The sequence below is a fragment of the Thalassophryne amazonica genome, chromosome 3 (assembly GCF_902500255.1).
Source record: "Thalassophryne amazonica chromosome 3, fThaAma1.1, whole genome shotgun sequence".
NCBI classification, from domain to species: domain Eukaryota; kingdom Metazoa; phylum Chordata; class Actinopteri; order Batrachoidiformes; family Batrachoididae; genus Thalassophryne; species Thalassophryne amazonica.
The window spans coordinates 49,226,783-49,248,904 of NC_047105.1; the positions used below are offsets into that span (position 1 = coordinate 49,226,783).

General features: G+C 41.0%; 1 protein-coding gene across 4 annotated transcripts in view; it reads right to left on the minus strand.

The window, feature by feature from the left end:
* Positions 1-22,122, minus strand: part of iffo2b (intermediate filament family orphan 2b) — a 68,828-nt gene that overhangs the window by 6,185 nt on the left and 40,521 nt on the right. Inside the window, exons 2-7 of one of the 4 annotated variants that reach the window (XM_034166212.1) lie at positions 13,515-13,575; positions 10,242-10,337; positions 9,837-9,842; positions 6,361-6,531; positions 592-740; positions 96-261 (exon numbers count right to left, since the gene is read on the minus strand). In XM_034166212.1, the coding sequence (XP_034022103.1) occupies positions 96-261; positions 592-740; positions 6,361-6,531; positions 9,837-9,842; positions 10,242-10,337; positions 13,515-13,575 (649 nt within the window). Of the gene's footprint in view, positions 1-95; positions 292-591; positions 741-6,360; positions 6,532-9,836; positions 9,843-10,241; positions 10,338-13,514; positions 13,576-22,122 lie in introns of all 4 variants that reach the window. The other 3 variants (XM_034166210.1, XM_034166213.1, XM_034166211.1) reach the window with 3 other exon arrangements.

Here is a 22,122-nt window from a genome sequence, read left to right on the forward strand (position 1 = left end):
GACAAAGGCTTCATCCATCATGCATGAGTAAATGTCTCACAGCACCACAACCAGCTCCACATGTTCCTAGGACCATAAGTCCAGTAGTGACTCACTGGATCCGGAGCGTCGCCGTTGCCGTCACAGGTGGCTGCACAGGTTGCCAAAGCGACAGTTCCCGGCATGTTGTAGTTTGTGAAATCCTCCCAAAGCAACAGAGTCTCCTCGGTTTCCTCCCACGTCAGACTGTCGCAGTCGTCGTCAATTTCAAACGTCTCGCGCCTGGCAACAGAGGAGTTGTCTGAACAATGTCTGAAGACAGAAACAAGACAAGACAGAGAGACGAGAGGAAGGAAAAGTATAACGGCCACCACGTCCAGCAAAAAGTCACATGCAAAGACAACGAAGTGAAAACAGCAGCTTCATCTGCAGAAAACTGAAAATACACTTTTATAACCACACACACCCAAACGACCGACCACAAACATTTTCTCAGGATTTACAGGCAATGTTGAGGAAGTTGCATGCAGTTCACTATATAAACAGTAGATGGAGACAGAAATCCTGCAGAATGGATTTAGTGATTCTGGTGTGTGTACAGATGCTACTTACAGCTGGCTGAGCATGCGTTTCATTTCATCAGTGATGTTGAGCGACCCAGGGACCTCTTCCTCTGACGGGCTGGGCTCGGCATCCATCTCTGAACTGTCATCATCAGACACGGCTTTGCGCTCTTTCCTCCTGCAGCAGGCTACGGCGCCCTGGACAACATGCATATCCACACAGAAAGACATGCTGAGCAGCAGGAAAGGCAGGCTGAAGTACACGATGTACAGTAGTGTTCAGAATAATAGTAGTGCTATGTGACTAAAAAGATTAATCCAGGTTTTGAGTATATTTCTTATTGTTACATGGGAAACAAGGTACCAGTAGATTCAGTAGATTCTCACAAATCCAACAAGACCAAGCATTCATGATATGCACACTCTGAAGGCTATGAAATTGGGCTATAAGTAAAAAAAAAGTAGAAACGGTGGTGTCACAATAATAGTAGTGTGGCATTCAGTCAGTAAGTTCGTCAGTTTTGTGGAACAAACAGGTGTGAATCAGGTGTCCCCTATTTAAGGATGAAGCCAGCACCTGTTGAACATGCTTTTCTCTTTGAAAGCCTGAGGAAAATGGGACATTCAAGACATTGTTCAGAAGAACAGCGTAGTTTGATTAAAAAGGTGATTGGAGAGGGGAAAACTTATACGCAGGTGCAACAAATTATAGGCTGTTCATCTACAACAGGGGTGGGCAAATAATTTTTACAAGGGGCCACATAGGGAACCTGAATTATGTCCGAGGGCCACACCATCAATAACTAGGCTGTCTCCCATTACAAATTTTACAAAAATTACCTATTTAATAGCTTTTATAGGTCATTTTTAATTATTGTAATAATATGTAAATATTTAAATATACCTAAATAAACCTCTCTAATGATTTGCAACACACAAGCTTGACATTTTTAATATATGTAATAATAAACACAGACCTCATGAGGGCCGGACAGAGACATGCAAAGGGCCGCATGTGGCCCCCGGGCCGCAGTTTGCCCAGGTCTGATCTACAATGATCTCCAGTGCTTTAAATTGGACAAAAAAAAAAAACAGAGACGCATGGAAGAAAACAGAAAACAATCATCAAAATGGATAGAAGAATAACCAGAATGGCAAAGGCTCACCCATTGATCAGCTCGATCAAAGACAGTCTGGAGTTACCTGTAAGTGCTGTGACAGTTAGAAGACACCTGTGTGAAGCTAATTTGTTTTCAAGAATCCCCCACAAAGTCCCTCTGTTAAATAAGACGTGCAGAAGAGGTTACAATTTGCCAAAGAACACATCAACTGGCCTAAAGAGAAATGGAGGAATATTTTGTGGACTGATGAGAGTAAAATTGTTCTTTTTGGGTCCAAGGGACGCAGACAGTTTGTGAGATGACCCCCAAACTCTGAATTCAAGCCACAGTTCACAGTGAAGACAGTGAAGCATGGTGGTGCAAGCATCATGATATAGGCATGTTTCTCCTACTATGGTGTTGGGCCTATATATCGCATACCAGGTATCATGGATCAGTTTGGATATGGTCATGTTTCCTTATGCTGAAGAGGTCATGCCCTTGAAATGGGTGTTTCAACAAGACAGTGACCCCAAGCACACTAGTAAAGGAGCAAAATCTTGGTTCCAAACCAACAAAATGAATGCCTCGCAGATGTGAAGAAATCATGAAAAACTTGTGGTTAAACAACTAAATATTAGTTAGTGATTCACAGGATTGCTAAAAAAGCAGTTTGAACATAATAGTTTTGAGTTTGTAGCATCATCATTCACACCTGTTTGTTCCACAAAATTGACGAACTTACTGACTGAATGCCACACCACCTTTTCTACTTTTTTTTTTTTTTTTACTAATAGCCCAATTTCATAGCCTTAAGAGTGTGCATATCATGAATGCTTGGTCTTGTTGGATTTGTGAGAATCTACTGAATCTACTGGTACCTTGTTTCCCATGTAACAATAAGAAATATACTCAAAACCTGGATTAATCTTTTTAGTCACATAGCACTACTATTATTCTGAACACTACTGTATTAGTTTTGGATGACGATTCCTTCACTATTTCATCACAAGTCACATGAAAGTTCCTCTTAATGTGTATAATTTTGTGTCTCTGTCACATTTGTGTACTACTCACTGGTCAATCCTTTTGGAATGTGATTAACAAAACACTTTCACTTTTTTTATTTTAACAAACAAAACTGACAAAAGTCACTTGGTTGAGCAGCAAAATGTCTTGAAAGATTTAACAAGAAATGCAGTTGCTTTTGAGTAAAACGAGATAAAGAGAACATGATGAAATCTGAAGGGTTTATGCCATAGGTATTAAAGGCACTGCGCTGCGGTGGTTTGAATCATATTTGTCTAATAGATTACAATTTGTTCATGTAAATGGAATCTTCTTCACAGACTAAAGTTAATTATGGAGTTCCACAAGGTTCTGTGCTAGGACCAATTTTATTCACTTTATACATGCTTCCCTTAGGCAGTATTATTAGACGGTATTGCTTAAATTTTCATTGTTACGCAGATGATACCCAGCTTTATCTATCCATGAAGCCAGAGGACACACACCAATTAGCTAAACTGCAGGATTGTCTTACAGACATAAAGACATGGATGACCTCTAATTTCCTGCTTTTAAACTCAGATAAAACTGAAGTTATTGTACTTGGCCCCACAAATCTTAGAAACATGGCGTCTAACCAGATCCTTAATCTGGATGGCATTACCCTGACCTCTAGTAATACTGTGAGAAATCTTGGAGTCATTTTTGATCAGGATATGTCATTCAAAGCGCATATTAAACAAATATGTAGGACTGCTTTTTTGCATTTACGCAATATCTCTAAAATCAGAAAGGTCTTGTCTCAGAGTGATGCTGAAAAACTAATTCATGCATTTATTTCCTCTAGGCTGGACTATTGTAATTCATTATTATCAGGTTGTCCTAAAAGTTCCCTAAAAAGCCTTCAGTTAATTCAAAATGCTGCAGCTAGAGTACTGACGGGGACTAGAAGGAGAGAGCATATCTCACCCATATTGGCCTCTCTTCATTGGCTTCCTGTTAATTCTAGAATAGAATTTAAAATTCTTCTTCTTACTTATAAGGTTTTGAATAATCAGGTCCCATCTTATCTTAGGGACCTCGTAGTACCATATCACCCCAATAGAGCACTTCGCTCTCAGACTGCAGGCTTACTTGTAGTTCCTAGGGTTTGTAAGAGTAGAATGGGAGGCAGAGCCTTCAGCTTTCAGGCTCCTCTCCTGTGGAACCAGCTCCCAATTCAGATCAGGGAGACAGACACCCTCCCTACTTTTAAGATTAGGCTTAAAACTTTCCTTTTTGCTAAGCTTATAGTTAGGGCTGGATCAGGTGACCCTGAACCATCCCTTAGTTATGCTGCTATAGACGTAGACTGCTGGGGGGTTCCCATGATGCACTGTTTCTTTCTCTTTTTGCTCTGTATGCACCACTCTGCATTTAATCATTAGTGATCGATCTCTGCTCCCCTCCACAGCATGTCTTTTTCCTGGTTCTCTCCCTCAGCCCCAACCAGTCCCAGCAGAAGACTGCCCCTCCCTGAGCCTGGTTCTGCTGGAGGTTTCTTCCTGTTAAAAGGGAGCTTTTCCTTCCCACTGTAGCCAAGTGCTTGCTCACAGGGGGTCGTTTTTGACCGTTGGGGTTTTACATAATTATTGTATGGCCTTGCCTTACAATATAAAGCGCCTTGGGGCAACTGTTTGTTGTGATTTGGCGCTATATAAAAAAATTGATTGATTGATTGATCTCATTGCACTTGTTTATTACATGTGGACTTTTGGTGTTTTGTGTTGATGTTTGCACTATAAATAGTGTAATTATTACAAATTTATGGTGCCTCCAAAGTCCAAAAGATTATTTTTCATTTATTTATGGAGCTCACAAGTATGTCTTGTATGTCATGTAACACTCCCACTGCATGATTGACATCACTACTGTGCATTTTTTTGTCACATTTTTGCTCTATTGCACACCTCCTTTAATTTTTTGTAAAAATGCTTCATGATAAGAAGCTAAATCCAGCAGCCACAGTTTTCGCAGGGACATCTTCAGTGGCTTTTGAAGTGCTGTCAAATGAAGAACTGAGCAAGTGTTTGTCATGATTTTTTGCTGGATTTACGAAAACAATGCGCGCTCCACACAGTTCGCTAAGCTCCTCAGCGGCATCTGCTGAAACCAGTGCAGTGTTTTTCCTGAATGACAACGTGAACTGCTGGGTTCCGCTGCCCTCTGATGAAGAAACCCCTCTTTAATGTCAAGTAAAATATAAATAAAATAAATAAAATGATGCAGCTCTATTTAGGTATCACATAAAACAAATAATGAATGTTTTCCACTCATGCAATGGAAAAAATATTTTCATTCTTGAAAGATGATGCCTCGTTGAAAGGTATGCGCCATCTTTCACTGATTAGATTAATTAATCAAGTTTAAAAAATTGACACGTTTTGGCCTCAATCAATTAATCTAAATTAACATGTTTTTTTTTTACATCCATAAGTATAAAATAAAAAGCTTGAAGGGTAGGGCCTACACACTATAAACATGAACTTGCCTGACAGAGACATTCACAGGGCAGGCCAATAAAATGTTACCACTTTTTTAATTCGTACAATTAGAGAGTGTACTACAACAACCCACAGACCATTGAGGCCCTGAAAACCAATAATTTTCAGGAAATTCGGAGAATCCCTCTTGAGATGTGTGGTCACAAACTTCAATGTGCGTGTTGCAGCTGTAATCCAAAGAAGAGGAGCGTGGACTGAACATCAATCAATCAAATCAATTAATTTTATTTATATAGCGCCAAATCACAACAAACAGTTGCCCCAAGGCGCTTTATATTGTAAGGCAAGGCCATACAATAATTACGTAAAAACCCCAACGGTCAAAACGACCCCCTGTGAGCAAGCACTTGGCGACAGTGGGTAGGAAAAACTCCCTTTTAACAGGAAGAAACCTGTGTACGATCAAAAAGTGGTAACATTTTATTGGCCCACCCTGTATATCCCTTATATACCTTATTTTCCTATATTTTTCTCCTTTCTGTATCTGCAGAAAATCTATACATTGCATATCCATTTTCGGATTGATTGCTGCATCCATATCCAAAGCATCATATTATTTAAAATCTTTTTGGAGTGTAAAAGCATGCATCCAGCAACCCTCTGCCTTGAGATGTGAGTGATGTGCAGTATGAACAATGCACAATCACCCTTTCGTTGGAAACAATATGGCACCTGTCAGTCAAACCCCTGGGACACCAATGTCACCACTCTCCCTATATAGGCACTCTACGGGATATTACATAGGCAAAGAAAAGTTTTTTTTTTCAGTTCTTCTGGTACATCTTTGTTGTTGGCGACTGACAAGAGGATGGAATTTATTGAGTTATCGTCCTAAACTGGAAGGGATGGACTCAGTCATTCATTTAAATATTCACTGTATTTCAGAGGGTACAGTCCTAGGCTTTGGAAAAGCATGCCCCCAAACTACTGGTGTGGCGAAGTAATCTGAGATCGTCTACGTGCGTGTGCATAGGTATGCACATAGAAGAGCCTATAGTGTCGCTTTCCAGCTTTTCTGTTTGCACCCCATTGTCCTGAGCTTCAGGGAAACCAAAGTCACAACTAACAGTCTGCTTTCTCTGGCTCAGATTTCATTTATAGAACGCTGACTGTTTGATTCACAACAGACCGAATAGTCGTGCAGTGACACAGCAGAAGGATGCCCACCCGCTCTGGGAGCGATCTGGCTGGATTGACGTTGAACATCTTTGACATGTCCTCCGAGTTGCGTTGCTGAGCCACGTCGCACAGTTTGGCCGTGATGTCAATCCGCCTGCAGATGTCCATGTCAACCCGCCGGGCTTTCTCCTGGATCTTTGAGTCCAGATCAGACATTTGCTGCAAGGAGAGGAACAGGTTCAATCTAACCACCTTCTCAGAGAGTAAACATACATAAACATATGGATATAATTCACTTTTGCAAGCAAATATCAAAGAAGACTGATGTAAATTTTTTTTAAATACCAAATCTTAATTACATCCAAACAGTGCGTCCAAAATAACTCAGTCAAAAAAATATACAGCACAAAGCAGCCACACAAAATAAGAATCATTAAACATTAGGTTTTTGTCCTTCTGTGTTTATTAATTTGTTGGATTATTTGTGGGATCATTAAGAACAAAATAATAAATACAGTGAGGAAAATAAGTATCTGAACACCCTGCGATTTTGCAAGTTCTCCCACTTAGAAATCATGGAGGGATCTGAAATTTTCATCTTAGGTGCATGTCCACTGTGAGAGACATAATCTAAAAAAAAATAAATAAATAAAAAAAAAATCCGGAAATCACAATGTATGATTTTTTAATAATTTATTTGTATGTTACTGCTGCAAATAAGTATTTCAACACCTGTGAAAATCAATGTTAATATTTGGTACAGTAGCCTTTGTTTGCAATTACAGAGGTCAAACGTTTCCTGTAGTTTTTCACCAGGTTTGCACACACTGCAGCAGGGATTTTGGTCCACTCCTCCATACAGATCTTCTCTAGATCTTTCAGGTTTGGAGTTTCAGCTCCCTCCAAAGATTTTCTATTGAGTTCAGGTCTTGAGACTGGCCAGGCCACTCCAGGACCTTGAAATGCTTCTTATGGAGCCCCTCCTTAGTTGCCCTGGCTGTGTGTTTGGGGTCATTGTCATGCTGGAAGACCCAGCCATGACCCATCTTCAATGCTCTTACTGAGGGAAGGAGGTTGTTTGCCAAAATCTCGCAATACATGACCCCATCCATCCTCCCTTCAATATGGTGCAGTCGTCCTGTCCCCTTTGCAGAAGAGCACCCCCAGAGTATGATGTTTCCACCCCCATACTTCACGGCTGGGATGGTTTTCTTGGGGTTGTTCTCATCCTCTAAACATGGTAAGTGGAGTTGATTCCAAAAAGCTCTATTCTGGTCTCATCTGACCACATGACCTTCTCCCATGCCTCCTCTGGATCATCTAGATGGTCACTGGTGAACTTCAAACGGGCCTGGACATGTGCTGGCTTGAGCAGGGGGACCTTGCTGCCTGCAGGATTTTAAACCATGACAGCATCATGTGTTACTCATGTAATCTTTGTGACTGTGGTCCCAGCTCTCTTCAGGTCATTGACCAGGTCCTCCTGTGTAGTTCTGAGCTTTCTCAGAATCATCCTTACCCCACAAAGTGAGATCTTGCATGGAATCACAGACCAAGGGAGATTGACAGTCATCTTGTGTTTCTTCCACTTTCTAATAAATAATCATAACAGTTGTTGTCTTCTACCAAGCTGCTTGCCTGTTGTCCTGTAGTCCATCCCAGCCTTGTACAGGTCTACAGTTTTGTCCCTGGTGTCCTTAGACAGCTCTTTGGTCTTGGCTATGGTGGACAGGTTGGAGTGTGATTGACTGAGTGTGTGAACAGGTGCCTTTTATACAGGTAACAAGTTCAAACAGGTGCAATTAATACAGGTAAAGAGTGCAGAATAAGAGGGCTTCTTAAAGAAAAATTAACAGGTCTGTGTGAGCCAGAATTCTTGCTGGTTGGTAGGTGTTCAAATATTTATTTGCAGCAGTAACATACAAATAAATTATTTAAAAAAAAAAAAATCATACATTGTGATTTCCAGATTTTTTTTTAGATTATGTCTCTCACAGTGGACATGCACCTAAGATGAAAATTTCTGACCCCTCCATGATTTCTAAGTGGGAGAACTTGCAAAATCGCAGTGTGTTCAAATACTTATTTTCCTCACTGTATCTAATAAATTAATTGCACATGCACATCATATTTTGCGGACTATGTCACTTTAGCCTATTCTAATTTGATAATATCTCCCACTAAATTCAAAGTTGCTGTATTTTCCACAATATAATATTTTTAATATTTATTTAAATATATTTGCTTGTTTTTTATTTAAGTTTTTTCATAGTTTTGTCCTGTGAATTAAATAAAAAGAAAAAACAAAACCAGGATAATCATCTATGGCCACAGCATGAGACCATAAGCTGGTGCTGTACAATGAATGAGGTTCTGTGATTCGCATTCCAGAGCAGAAGGTGACTCTAACACGACATTAAGCTGGATGTGAAATGGTGTACAACAAGAAGCAGCAGCTCTGAATGAGAATAAATATTATTTGTCTTCGAGAATGAATAGATTTAAGAAATCATGCTCTCAAACTGAAAGACCATGCTCTGGAATAAAAAGGAAGAATACAATACAACTTTCATACTTAGTAAAACAGTTGTACACAGTAAAATCACCAGTGTAAAACTAACACTTTACAGTGTTAACATAACACCTATGACTGTCTGTTCAGTGGCCAAAAGAAGCATTTTACTCAAGTTACAATAACATTACTTAGGTCTTTAGGTAATTTTCTGCTTGCCAACACAGCATTTGCGATGTAACTAAATAATGCAGAGAGTTTTCAAACATTTAATTACACTGCGCATTTGAATCCCTTTCTCATTCACAAAGTCGATTTGTTTTGTAATAAACAAACGAAAAACTTAGTGCACTACCTTGGTGATCTGTGGTGCACACAGAAAATCCATGTGGAGTGTGTCCAACTCATTTTTTGCTATTTACACAGAATGTAAACTGAATGTAAAATCTGGCACAAAGGGGTTAGAGTTACCCTCTTAGTATGTCTTAGGAGCAGGTAGTCTATGGTACAATCACTTTCAGCTTCCACGCAATACCGGTGTGCCAGCACTGCGCCTGACCACATCTTATCTAAAGACCAGCACATCCAAGGGCACAGACGTGAGCGCAATTCTATTCACTGAACCCGATATTTACAGGACATGAGCATGAAAACCAGAACCGCACCGGGTGGAAACTACCAATGATAACTGTACTGTGCACTGCTTTTGGTGTGCTTTTTGGCACTATTTGAAGCAGCCAGAGTTTCCTTTTGTCAGTCACAATGCAGTGCTTCCACTAAACGTCCGTGTCAACAACAATGTGATGTCCTGGAACGGATGCACGCCATATGTCCAATATCAAAAGGTGCAAAAGTATTTCATACAGCTTGGTTCTTTGTGACATCACAATAAGGCAAAGCAAGACAAAAGGACTGCCACATCAAAGTACACATACACAGGCCGTCTAGTCAAAGGAAATTCTAAGGCAAACAAATAAAAATGTAAAGGCTCCACTGCGTCTCGGTCACTCACCTGTCGCTGGATTCAAACATCAGCAGTGAAGAAAAGCAGAAAATAAAATGAAAATTATACAATATACACATGCAAAACTGAAAACAAGCAAGATGAACAACAGTGGCCCTTCCTTTCACAAAACATCTATATTTATTTATCTACAAGCTGTGACGGGGCCCCCTGCAGCCTGGGAACAAAACAGCACTGTGCACAACCGGATGCACTCAATCTATGGCTGCTATTTGAAACATTCTCAATGAATGCTCGTCTTTGTGGGACAAAAGATTTTTTTTTCCCAGAATCTAAGGAAGGAAAAGGAAGGGTGTGTGTGTTTGGTTTTGGCCTTTGTTAGCGTGATGAAGCATGAGTCCATCAGCAGGACAATCATGAATGTGCAGGAACCCGTGTGTTAAAAACACTCACATCACTCATCAGCGTCTTGAAGACAACAAGTTCAGCCTTCAGTCGCTCAATCTTCTCACGCAGCTCATCCTGGATGTCCGAGGACTCCTGAGCACTCTGATTGGACGCCACATGAAAACAGTCACACACAGCGCAGTGAGATGGGCTGACTTCCACCTCAAAACTTCTGTTCAACTGTCATCAAAAATACTTTCAAATATATTTGATTAAAAGAGAGCGTTTGGCAATGCATGTGGCACCACCTGGTGGTGGAATCTCTAACAGCTTTGTTAAAAACAAAACCTTGACCTTAAACCTCAGCTTCTATCTATCTTTAGATGATGTTTGCACCTATTCAGCAGTTATCATTATGACAAAGTCACATGCAGCTGAACTACACGAAAGTTGCACAAAGCACTGACACACAACCTCCATTTTTGCAGACATGCATAAAAAGTAATTATCTGTGCATTTCATTATATTTGCAACCGTTAGCTACTGTGATAAATATGATAGTCACATGCAGACAAACAGAGACACACAATGACGAGATGAGAATCTGCAGCTGCTTGAAGGACTCGTGTGTGTGTGTGTGCGTGTGTGTGTGTGTGTATGTCAAACATGCTGAGGGTGATCACAACATGACAAAGATGTTTTTGGTTTCTAAAGACAGTCTGTGTTAAATTCTCTCTTCCAAACTCCAACCTGTTCGCTGCCAATCGGAACCATTGTACATGTTCAAGTTCAGCGTTTTCCAGCCGCCTAAGCAGCAAACTAATGAAGCCTCTGATCTTTGTAACTTAAATAAAAATGCTTTACTCAGTAGTCTGAAATGTAAAGCATTTGCACAATAGCAAATGAGCCCCACGCTGATTTCTGCACTGGTTGTATAGTGCCGGTTTTTATTAGAATTTTTATTTTTAATAGACATCACATTATTTGCAAAGGGCAGCACCGTGGCTTAGTGGTTTACCACTGCTGCCTCACAGCCAGAAGGTCACAGGTTCACTTTTCCCCCAGTCCTTCCTGCGTGGAGATTGCATGGGTTCCCTCCAGCTTCTTCGCAGTTCTAAAGACAAGCAGGTTAGGTGAACTTTTGGCTCCAAATGGATCATGGGTGTGAGTTCTGATGTTGACATCAGAAAAAAAAGTCACAACGGAACTGATGTCATGTGCAGCGACAGACTGCAGGTTGATTAAAAAAAAAAACTTGTGAGGTTATAAATTAATTCCTTTCTGAAATATCACACCAACTCACATTTACCTGTTTGAAGGAGTCGACAATCTGTTACAAATAATCCATCAAGGTGTCCGTTATCCCTCGTCGATAAACATAAAACAGTGAGCAGCACCCCACGAGCGCACGCATGCATGACTTGAACTCAGACGCCTGAGCTCGGGGAGTCAGAGTGCGTCCGTGTGTGTTTTCTCCAGTAAAACAATTTCTCTGTGGCGCTGTATCACCACACAGCTCATTCAGATGTCAGAAAATCATCACGGGATCCAGACTGGAAAGTTTGTTGTGCACGGAGAAGTTCTTCCTCGTGCAGTTTTCCCCCAAAAAACCACATTTGCACAAAATAAGAGCTCGATAAAATAAAAAAAAAAAATACACATCTACATGATTTGACATGACCTCAAAAATCTTAAGTCTGAACCTGTACATTCAAAGTTACTGAAAATCCAGGGGCAGATCCAGGATTTAAAAAAAAAAAACTTGGGAGGTGGAAGGCATGCATTTGTGAATGAATATTTAAGTACCATTTCCTGCATTTTGGTGCAGTGACAAGCTGTGGAAAACCAGGTAAATCAGAAATTTGTTACAATGTCAATGAATTAGGCTCAAGTCAAAGAAATCTCTGGGATGAAATTGATCAGTTTACTGTTACATATTGATTTCCAGTTTATTTTATGTGCAAAACAGCACAGAATCCAAACGTTCCAGTCTGGTGTAGGATGTGGCTCGAGCTGGACTGCAAACCCCAGTCTGAACGCGGGCTAGTAGGATGAGCCAGATTTGAAAAACAAGACTGAACACTATCTGGCTAGAAAGCAATCCGGATCGAAACTGTCTTGAACTGGATTGCAAATTCCAGTGTGAACAGGGTCTAATATTTAGGAAGTGCTGTGTGCTCCTCTGGCTGGAAAATGGAGCTTCAGTAAAGCCTATAGGGGCTGTTTCACAGTCACGGTTCACAAGTATGTGTCACTGGCACCAAAAAAATCAAAGTGGTGACTTTGGTCAAGTTATGCATCGATATCTAACTGCTGACTGGAGTGTGTAAATGCCCAAAGTTGCAGACCTGTCAGATGTTTGTATATATGAGCTCATAGTCATTTCCACCCTGTCATTAAACCAAACTTTATCTTTAAAATCCACTTGCAAAACAACCAATAGGAAGTTAGACTTTGCAATTATTAGACACTGAACTTACACCTACACAGCCAACAGTTCCTGAGATATGGTGTTAACATCCACAGATACACGTGGTGCTGGCAACTGGGTTTATGTTGTTGGCTGCGTTGGTTGTATTTGTGGATTAGTGAGGTCAGGACACGGGTTGTGCAACATAACTGCTAGAGGAAAAGTTATCTCTTCCAGCTACAGGTCTTCATCAGTTTAATAAAAGATCCAAAAATGGAATACTAAGCCTGTTGAGTTGAATCCAGCACCACAACATTTTCACTTCTTAGCCTCCGTTTTGTCACCATCCTATAACCTACCTTTGGCTCCAACAACACAGAGCCATTTGCAGTGAATTTACTATCTCACAACAGATTTTTGACTCCAATACAGGGCGCCATCTGTGCACCTGCGCTAAAAGGTTAAAGCCCTTCAGGGGAAGACTCTCCACCTCTCTGTGAGTTTGTGCTGACCCACAATCCGAGATAAACACACAAGCTGTCACCAATCGAGTGGTGTAAAAGCAGATGGCTGAAAGAATGCCAACAAGAGGAGCTGGTAACGCTGACTAGGACCCGTTTGTGTGTGTGTGTGTGTGTGTGTATGTGTGTATAGTGTCATGACAGTAGAGCGTTTGTGTGAAATCTGAAATCTACCTCCTTGGCTGCTCTGCAGAGACACATAATAGCTGTAGAGATCTGACTTTTACATCAGCATGCTCCTGATGGGCTTCTGGCTGTAAGCTTCTGCTTTCTGTCTGCACTAAATAAAAACCATCTGGCAGCTTGTTTCTTTTAATGCATGCCCTTTGCCGCTCTGTAGGATCTTGTGTGTGTTCCTGGTCAATGTCTGTGCACAAGTATGTGTGCACTTATTTTGTGGTCTCTAACCTGCTGCAGGGATTCCACCATGGACTCCAGCTTCTGCCGTTTGGACAACTCCTCCTCCCATCTGCAACACAGAGCAAAAGGTGGGTCAGTTACTGCTGCATTTGGTCCCGTGGGTGTGACAGGACTGGCTAATGGTACTTTTGTGGTGATAATACTCCCATCTCTGATTACACAATGCCCTTGACAGAGTTCATGGACTCTCATTTTCAATCTTTTGTCTACTTTCTCCTTTGTAAGGTCCACTGCCTCCATAAGGCTCTGTAACGTGAAGGGAAATCTGGTCCTTCTGAAAACCTGACAAACACTAAAGACCCTTTGAAGGTTTGACCGCAGAGAAATCTGAGCTTTAAACACACCCAAAATGGTGGAATGTCTTTGCTGCAAGCCCAAATTCCTTTTTGGTCCCATTCTTCACAAAGTCAAGAATCTGTTTATGAGATTTCTCTGTGGATATAATTTTAGGGTAAATAAAAACTAGTGGAAAACCATTCATACTATAAAAATATTCATGCTGTTGACAAAGTTCTACAGAGAAAGTTGAACATGCCCTGATGCAAGAAACACCATGTGGAATAAAGATTTAGTTATTCATCATATCAGGAACAAATCTGTCATACTTTTATTTCTCCCAACACGTGGTATTTCAGTTATGACGGTGGAGGTATTATTTTCAGTGCTGTGTGTCCATTTGTCTGCGTGTGAACAATGTAACTTGTTTTGATCCGATTTGGAACAAACTTGATGGCATGATTGAAGGCCAGCCAAGGACAAAGTGCTCTGAGCTTTAGAAAACAAAAAACAAAAAACAAACAAACCTATTTAAACTCAGTCTCACAGGCCAAAGTGAAAACATGGGCTCAGTGGTAAGTCCTACATAGGGCCTCATTTCTGGAGTCCATAGTGTGAAACAGATGAAAGTCTACGCCCTCTGCTGGATGGGACACTAGTCCATCACAGGTTACTTTTCCAGTCAATGACAATACCCATTTACAGCTGGGTGGACTAGGACAATGCAGATGAAGTGTCCTTGGACAAGACAGTTTCATTCCAGATAATTAATTCCACTTTGACAAATTTAGCAAGAAAGAGGGCAGATATGAACCCAAAGCCTAACTAACTAACTAACTAACTAACCCAACCTAAATACCTATTTTGACAAAATGTAAAACATTTCACAAAATATTACATATTTTGATGGATATAATTGTAAATTTCAATGAATAAATGGACAATTTTCTACAACAAAACAAAAAAATTTCAATTTGCTCTAATGTATAACTTTTTTTTTTTCGAAAAAAAAAAATGACACCATCAAAGACACAGACAGTGTGGCCAACAATCAAACCCAGGTCTACATATTGGCCGCCACACCTCTTATCATATCATATTGAGCTACCTGTTTTCTGTGCTTATGGGATATATGGAATGGCTGAAAAAGTAAGTCACTTCGGCTGCTCCCTTGTTTGCACTTGGGGTTGCCACAGCAAATCTGAGGTGGATCTGCATGTTGAATCTGCACAAGTTTTACACCGGATGCCCTTCCTGGTGCAACTCCACATTACATGGAGAAGTGTGGCAGAGGTGGAGTTTGAACCGGGAATCTTCCACACTGAAACCAAGCGCATGAACCACATGACCCCCACCCCTATTATGGAATGGCTGAGGAACTAGTTAAAGATACACATGTTACGATTAAACACTAGTAGGAAAGCATACATCATGACCTAGAAAGGTCAAAATAAAGGTCATAACGGCAACAAACAGTTTGGAGCCAATATGGATTAACCATGATGGTGACTTTAACAAGAGAAGGGAACTGAGTGTGGCACATGTGCACACCACAGCATGTGCCAATACTTAACATAAGGACTTTTATATTGCCAAAATAAGCAAGATGGGCACATAAACATGCTTTGGATAACATACTGGATGATATTTGATGCAGCTGAACACTGATTGCTGATGTACAGCGTTGGAACCATGACAAGAAAAATGTGAGTACGTTAGATTTTTCTTTGATTTGGGATTTTTGTGCATTTCTGTAGTGTACTTTAATTAATGGAGTTTCCTTGTTTAGTGTGTTGATTCCTGGGAAGTCCTGTATACATAGGTATTATTAAATGCATGATTATTCAGTATATAAACTACCAGTCAAAATTAAGTACTATAATAATGCATATAAGTCACAGGACCTCCGAAACTAGTAAAAAATACCTGCAATTTATACACCAGAAAATATGACAATATAGATTTAAATTGGAGGAAGTGTGTGTTACACAACTAACTGTGTTGCAATCTGATCTGAACTTGAGACACAGCTGTAGACCAGACAGTCTGTTTGACCTCGATGGTGTGCTTTAATGAGAATGCAGATGGTTCTCTAACATGTGACAGAGTGTAACAGGCGTTAATAAAAACACAGCCTTATAAGCCATAATCAGTAACACTTCTATTTTTTTTTACTCTGGCGACACGCTGCATCAATTCTCTGCAGCATGGCAGAAAACTAGAAAATGAAGTGTGTTTGATTGCATTGTGTGCAAAGCATAAAAGAGTCTGATGTGCATGCCCTCATTTTGCTCCCTGGGATAACTGGCGTGCTGAGTCACGGATGATTCCAAAAAGTCTGAAGCTGAGAATGGACAAGGAAGTCATTCAGGAATATGTGCTAACCATGTGGTGTTTGAGGCACGTGACACTGAGCTACTGTTGGCAATGTGGGCGGGGAGTTCTTAATGTGTGTCATATTGTGGATAAGTGAACCACAGTGTGTGAGGATTGTGGTTCCTGGAGTTCTTTGGTTATTTTTGCTTGGAGGGAGAAAGCTGGGAGATGACCACAATTGAATTCTGGGACGTCACCAGCACCAAGGAGACAGAAACACAGCCAGAAGTCACTTTGTTAGCGCCAATAAAAAGCTTTAAACTCATCACTGGAGATTCGCTTTCTTAACAAACTCTTGTTTCCATTGAGAACTGGCTGAATGGACACTGTCTAATTACAGAGAAGTATTCGTGGGCACGGCGTGCCAGCTCCCTCTGTGATTGAAGCCTTGCTGTAAAAACGCCAGCAGTGCTGCTTTACTGTATCCACAACGTTCCGTCTGTCTGCCGCAGGACTCTCGCTCAGGTCATCGGAGTTCATAACTGCATCACACCCTCAGCAGACAGCATCAACGAACGGCATCTTTAAAGACGTCACAGCTTCAAATTCCATCCTGCACCTTATTTATGCTCCTTACTTCTGCAAGCAGCATGAGCACCACTACTGGGATTTTCCCAACACTGAAGCTTTGTAAGGTCATTCTGTACATTTGTGCCTGTGCACCATGGACTGTATATACACTGAACAAAACCCTGCATAGGGTCACCCACGGTTTATCTGAAGAGTGAGTTTGAAAGTCAAATGGGGGCGGCCCTATACGTCACCATCTTAAGGGGTTGTAGCTTAAGGGTTTTAGTCAATCAATCAATCAATTTTTTTTTTATATAGCGCCAAATCACAACAAACAGCCGCCCCAAGGCGCTCCACACTGCAAGGCAAGGCCATACAATAATTATGTAAAACCCCAACGGTCAAAACGACCCCCTGTGAGCAAGCACTTGGCTACAGTGGGAAGGAAAAACTCGCTTTTAACAGGAAGAAACCTCCAGCAAAACCAGGCTCAGGGAGGGGCAGTCTTCTGCTGGGACTGGTTGGGGCTGAGGGAGAGAACCAGGAAAAAGACATGCTGTGGAGGGGAGCAGAGATCGATCACTAATGATTAAATGCAGAGTGGTGCATACAGAGCAAAAAGAGAAAGAAACAGTGCATCATGGGAACCCCCCCCAGCAGTCTACGTCTATAGCAGCATAACTAAGGGATGGTTCAGGGTCACCTGATCCAGCCCTAACTATAAGCTTTAGCAAAAAGGAAAGTTTTAAGCCTAATCTTAAAAGTAGAGAGGGTGTCTGTCTCCCTGATCTGAATTGGGAGCTGGTTCCACAGGAGAGGAGCCTGAAAGCTGAAGGCTCTGACTCCCATTCTACTCTTACAAACCCTAGGAACTACAAGTAAGCCTGCAGTCTGAGAGCGAAGCGCTCTATTGGGGTGATATGGTACTACGAGGTCCCTAAGATAAGATGGGACCTGATTATTCAAAACCTTATAAGTAAGAAGAAGAATTTTAAATTCTATTCTAGAATTACCAGGAAGCCAATGAAGAGAGGCCAATATGGGTGAGATATGCTGTCTCCTTCTAGTCCCCGTCAGTACTCTAGCTGCAGCATTTTGAATTAACTGAAGGCTTTTTAGGGAACTTTTAGGACAACCTGATAATAATGAATTACAATAGTCCAGCCTAGAGGAAATAAATGCATGAATTAGTTTTTCAGCATCACTCTGAGACAAGACCTTTCTGATTTTAGAGATATTGCGTAAATGCAAAAAAGCAGTCCTACATATTTGTTTAATATGCGCTTTGAATGACATATCCTGATCAAAAATGACTCCAAGATTTCTCACAGTATTACTAGAGGTCAGGGTAATGCCATCCAGAGTAAGGATCTGGTTAGACACCATGTTTCTAAGACTTGTGGGGCCAAGTACAATAACCTTTAGTGTGGGCAAGACGAGCGTGACCTGGGCTGGACGAATGAAGCCGAACACACCCACCTATCTCAACATTACCGTTAGTTCAGGCTAACAACCTAAATAACCTGGGTTCAGGTGTTTGATAAACTGATACTTTTGCAGACCGTTTCTGGTAACAGGTGGCGTGGGTGTGGTTATTAAAAACTATGACTGGCATATTGATGACATCACCATACCTGTTGTTCATACGTGCTAATTAGTGTCAAAAAGTGTCAACGTACAAATTAATATTAAAATGTGTGCGTATATATATATATATATATATATATGTATATACACACACACACACACACACACACACACACACACACACACACACACACACACAGACAGAGTGGGGAAAATGAGTATTTGACCCCCTGTCAGTTTTGCAGGTTTTCCCACCTACAAAGAATGGAGAGGTCTGTAATTTTTATCGTAGGTACACTTCAACTGTGAGAGACAGAATCTAAAAAAAAAAAAAAAAAAATCCAGAAAATCACGTATGATTTTTAAATAATTAATTTGCATTTTACTGCATAAAATAAGTATTTGAACACCTACCAACCAGCAAGAATTCTGGCTCACACAAACCTGTTAATTTTTCTTTAAGAAGCCCTGTTATTCTGCACTCTTTACCTGTATTCATTGCACCTGTTTGAACTTTGTATAAAAGACACCTGTTCACACACTCAATCAATCACACTCCAACCTGTCCATCATAGCCAAGACCAAAGAGCTGTCTAAGGACACCAGGGACAAAACTGTAGACCTGCACAAGGCTGGGATGGACTACAGGACAACAGGCAAGCAGCTTGGTAGAAGACAACAACTGTTATGATTATTTATTAGAAAGTGGAAGAAACATAAGATGACTGTCAATCTCCCTTGGTCTGGGATTCCATGCAAGATCTCACGTTGTGGGGTAAGGATGATTCTGAGAAAGCTCAGAACTACACAGGAGGACCTGGTCAATGACCTGAAGAGAGCTGGGACCACAGTCACAAAGATTACATTAGTAACACATGATGCTGTCATGGTTTAAAATCCTGCAGGGCAGCAAGGTCCCCGTGCTCAAGCCAGCACATGTCCAGGCCCATCTGAAGTTCACCAGTGATCATCTGGATGATCCAGAGGAGGCATGGGAGAAGGTCATGTGGTCAGATGAGACCAAAATAGAGCTTTTTGGAATCAACTCCACTTACCATGTTTAGAGGATGAGAACAACCCCAAGAAAACCATCCCAACTGTGAAGCATGGGGGTTGGAAATATCATACTGGGGGTTCTCTTCTGCAAAGGGGACAGGACGACTGCACCGTACTGAAGGGAGGATGGATGGGGTCATGTATTGCGAGATTTTGGCAAACAACCTCCTTCCCTCAGTAAGAGCATTGAAGATGGGTCATGGCTGGGTCTTCCAGCATGACAATGACCCCAAACACACAGCCAGAGCAACTAAGGAGGGGCTTCGTAAGAAGCAATTCAAGGTCCTGGAGTGGCCTGGCCAGTCTCCAGACCTGAACTCAATAGAAAATCTTTGGAGGGAGCTGAAACTCCAAACCTGTAAGATTTGGAGAAGATCTGTATGGAGGAGTGGACCAAAATCCCTGCTGCAGTGTGTGCAAACCTGGTGAAAAACTACACGAAACGTTTGACCTCTGTAATTGCAAACAAATGCTACTGTACCAAATATTAACATTGATTTTCACAGGTGTTCAAATACTTATTTGCAGCAGTAACATACAAATAAATTATTTAAAAACTCATACATATATTTCTAAGTGGGATAACTTGCAAAATCGCAGGGTGTTCAAATACTTATTTTCCTCACTGTGTGTGTGTGTGTGTGTGTGTGTTTGAAAGGTATCAAATGATGTTTGATTACTGAATGGATTTCAGTAAAGCAGCCTCTTAAATTAAAGGTTGATTCTAACTGGTATTTCTGATTGACCACTGATTTATGCCTTATCAAAACAGGTTTAAAAAAATATATCTTGATAAATTTACATTTTCACATCAAATCTGACAAGAATTTCAATTTAAGATATTGCAGTAATGTTTTTATCACTGCAGTTTGAACATATGTGTCATGATGTCCTTTTGTAGCCTTCAAGCCTGTCAGTGATACATGCAAAGGTTATAAGGATGTATTCATGAAACAAAAGAGTACAAGTACACATGGAATCCACAACATAGACCATGTACACAAACAGAGTGTACTGATTGTTGCACTGGCTGTTCAAAAAGGCCCCGTTCTTTCCCACCTTGGTAGATTATTCTAGAACATCTATCAAAGATAACGTAGTTCAAAATTCCATATCTTCTGTGATAATCAAGCAAATCAAAGACATCAAACAGAAAACCATGAGACATTTTCATCCAGATAGGCAAACTCAAAATCCAAACAAATATGAAGCTACAGCATGGCACATACTTTTATTTGGTCTTGTACCAACAGTGGTTGTGGTTTTCTTGTATCTTTAGTATGAGTCAGTCATATCTACACTTTCCATACAAGGACAAAACAAGCAGGAGGGTTGGAGCCCCACAAATTACTATCACACAGCCTCCGCTAACATCTGGTGACAAAACAAACTTTACCGATGTGTTAGTTCACTCTAAACAGAGAGTTGTTATGGATAAGTTGATGCTGGTACACAATGAAATAAATAAATAGTATGACGGAACAGTACAGGGCAGAATAAAGATGATACCATTGCTTTGTTTTGGGATTGTGACAGTTCTGAATTCCGCCATTTCAAGGTTGTGTCCTGTTAGTGTCGTAAATCATACCACATTTAGCAGGTGATCAAAGTAAAGTGGAGTTACAAATATAAGAGGTTCTATGAATTCTGGATGACCACCAAAGACCGTATATGAAGGGTTCACACACAAAACCCAGTAACTCCATTATGTATTAATTTTGATTGGGGCGGGGGGTGTGCAGTCCGAACCTTCATGTAGTACTTGGCTATGCATCATGGGCAAATGCCCTCCCCAGCTATGACAGAAGATCCTGAGTCAGTGGAATAGGCTACGATACTTCGTTGGGAAGCCGATGGCTCACACGATACCGTATCCTCCGCAGCTAGTATGACTCCACTAGTAGCACTGTGTGGTTGTAATCACCTGTCTATCGTGTCTTGGCACTACCCAAGTCTTAGCTTGGGTGGGGCATTTGGAGGGAAAGCATGTCTGCAGCCTTGTTTTGCACACCTGGAAAATGCATTGCTATGACATTTTCAAAGCAAAGCAAGCCTCTCTGAAGGAGCCTCGGAGTCTCCTGCAGGGGCCGACTGCATTTAGTGCTCCTTGATGTTTATCTCCCAAGAGAGGAAGAAAAGGTCTGAGGGCTAGTGACTGCACACCTCCCCAGGTGAGGATGCCAGTTCCCTTTGTCCGCCCTGTGGTTCCACGGGCAGCACAGTGACTCAGTGGTTAGCACTCTTGGTTCACAAAAAAAAAAAAAAAGGTCTGTGGTTCAATTCCAATTATGCTAAGTTTTCCTCCCACAATCAAAAACATGCACATGAGGGTTTGCCCCTGACCCAGGCAGCCTGTCTACATCTGGGGTTGGTCTCCGCATGCCAGGCTGTGGCTGCCCACTGCTCCCAGTGGTTGGTTCAGTGCAGAGGGCAAATTTTGTTGAATGTATCCATGCATGTACAATGACAATATAGGCCATTCTTCTTCTTTAAGCAGAATTCTTGTGAAGTTATTCACGGGAAAAAAATTCCAAACAATAACAATGCAGCCAAATGTGAAATGCTTTTTTACAGTATTTGAATGTTTGACCTTCAGGAAATTACACTGTGCGCAAAAAGAGATTACTTTAATCCAAGAAAGTTTCATCTTTCAGTAAGTTTATGTGAAGAGTGTACCAGAATAAAAGGAATCCAACAGGACTCAGGAGAGGTTTTTATTAATTCACTTCAGTTGTACGCTAATGGCTGCTACTAACACAATGCATATGTGGAATTAACAAAAAGAATTGTT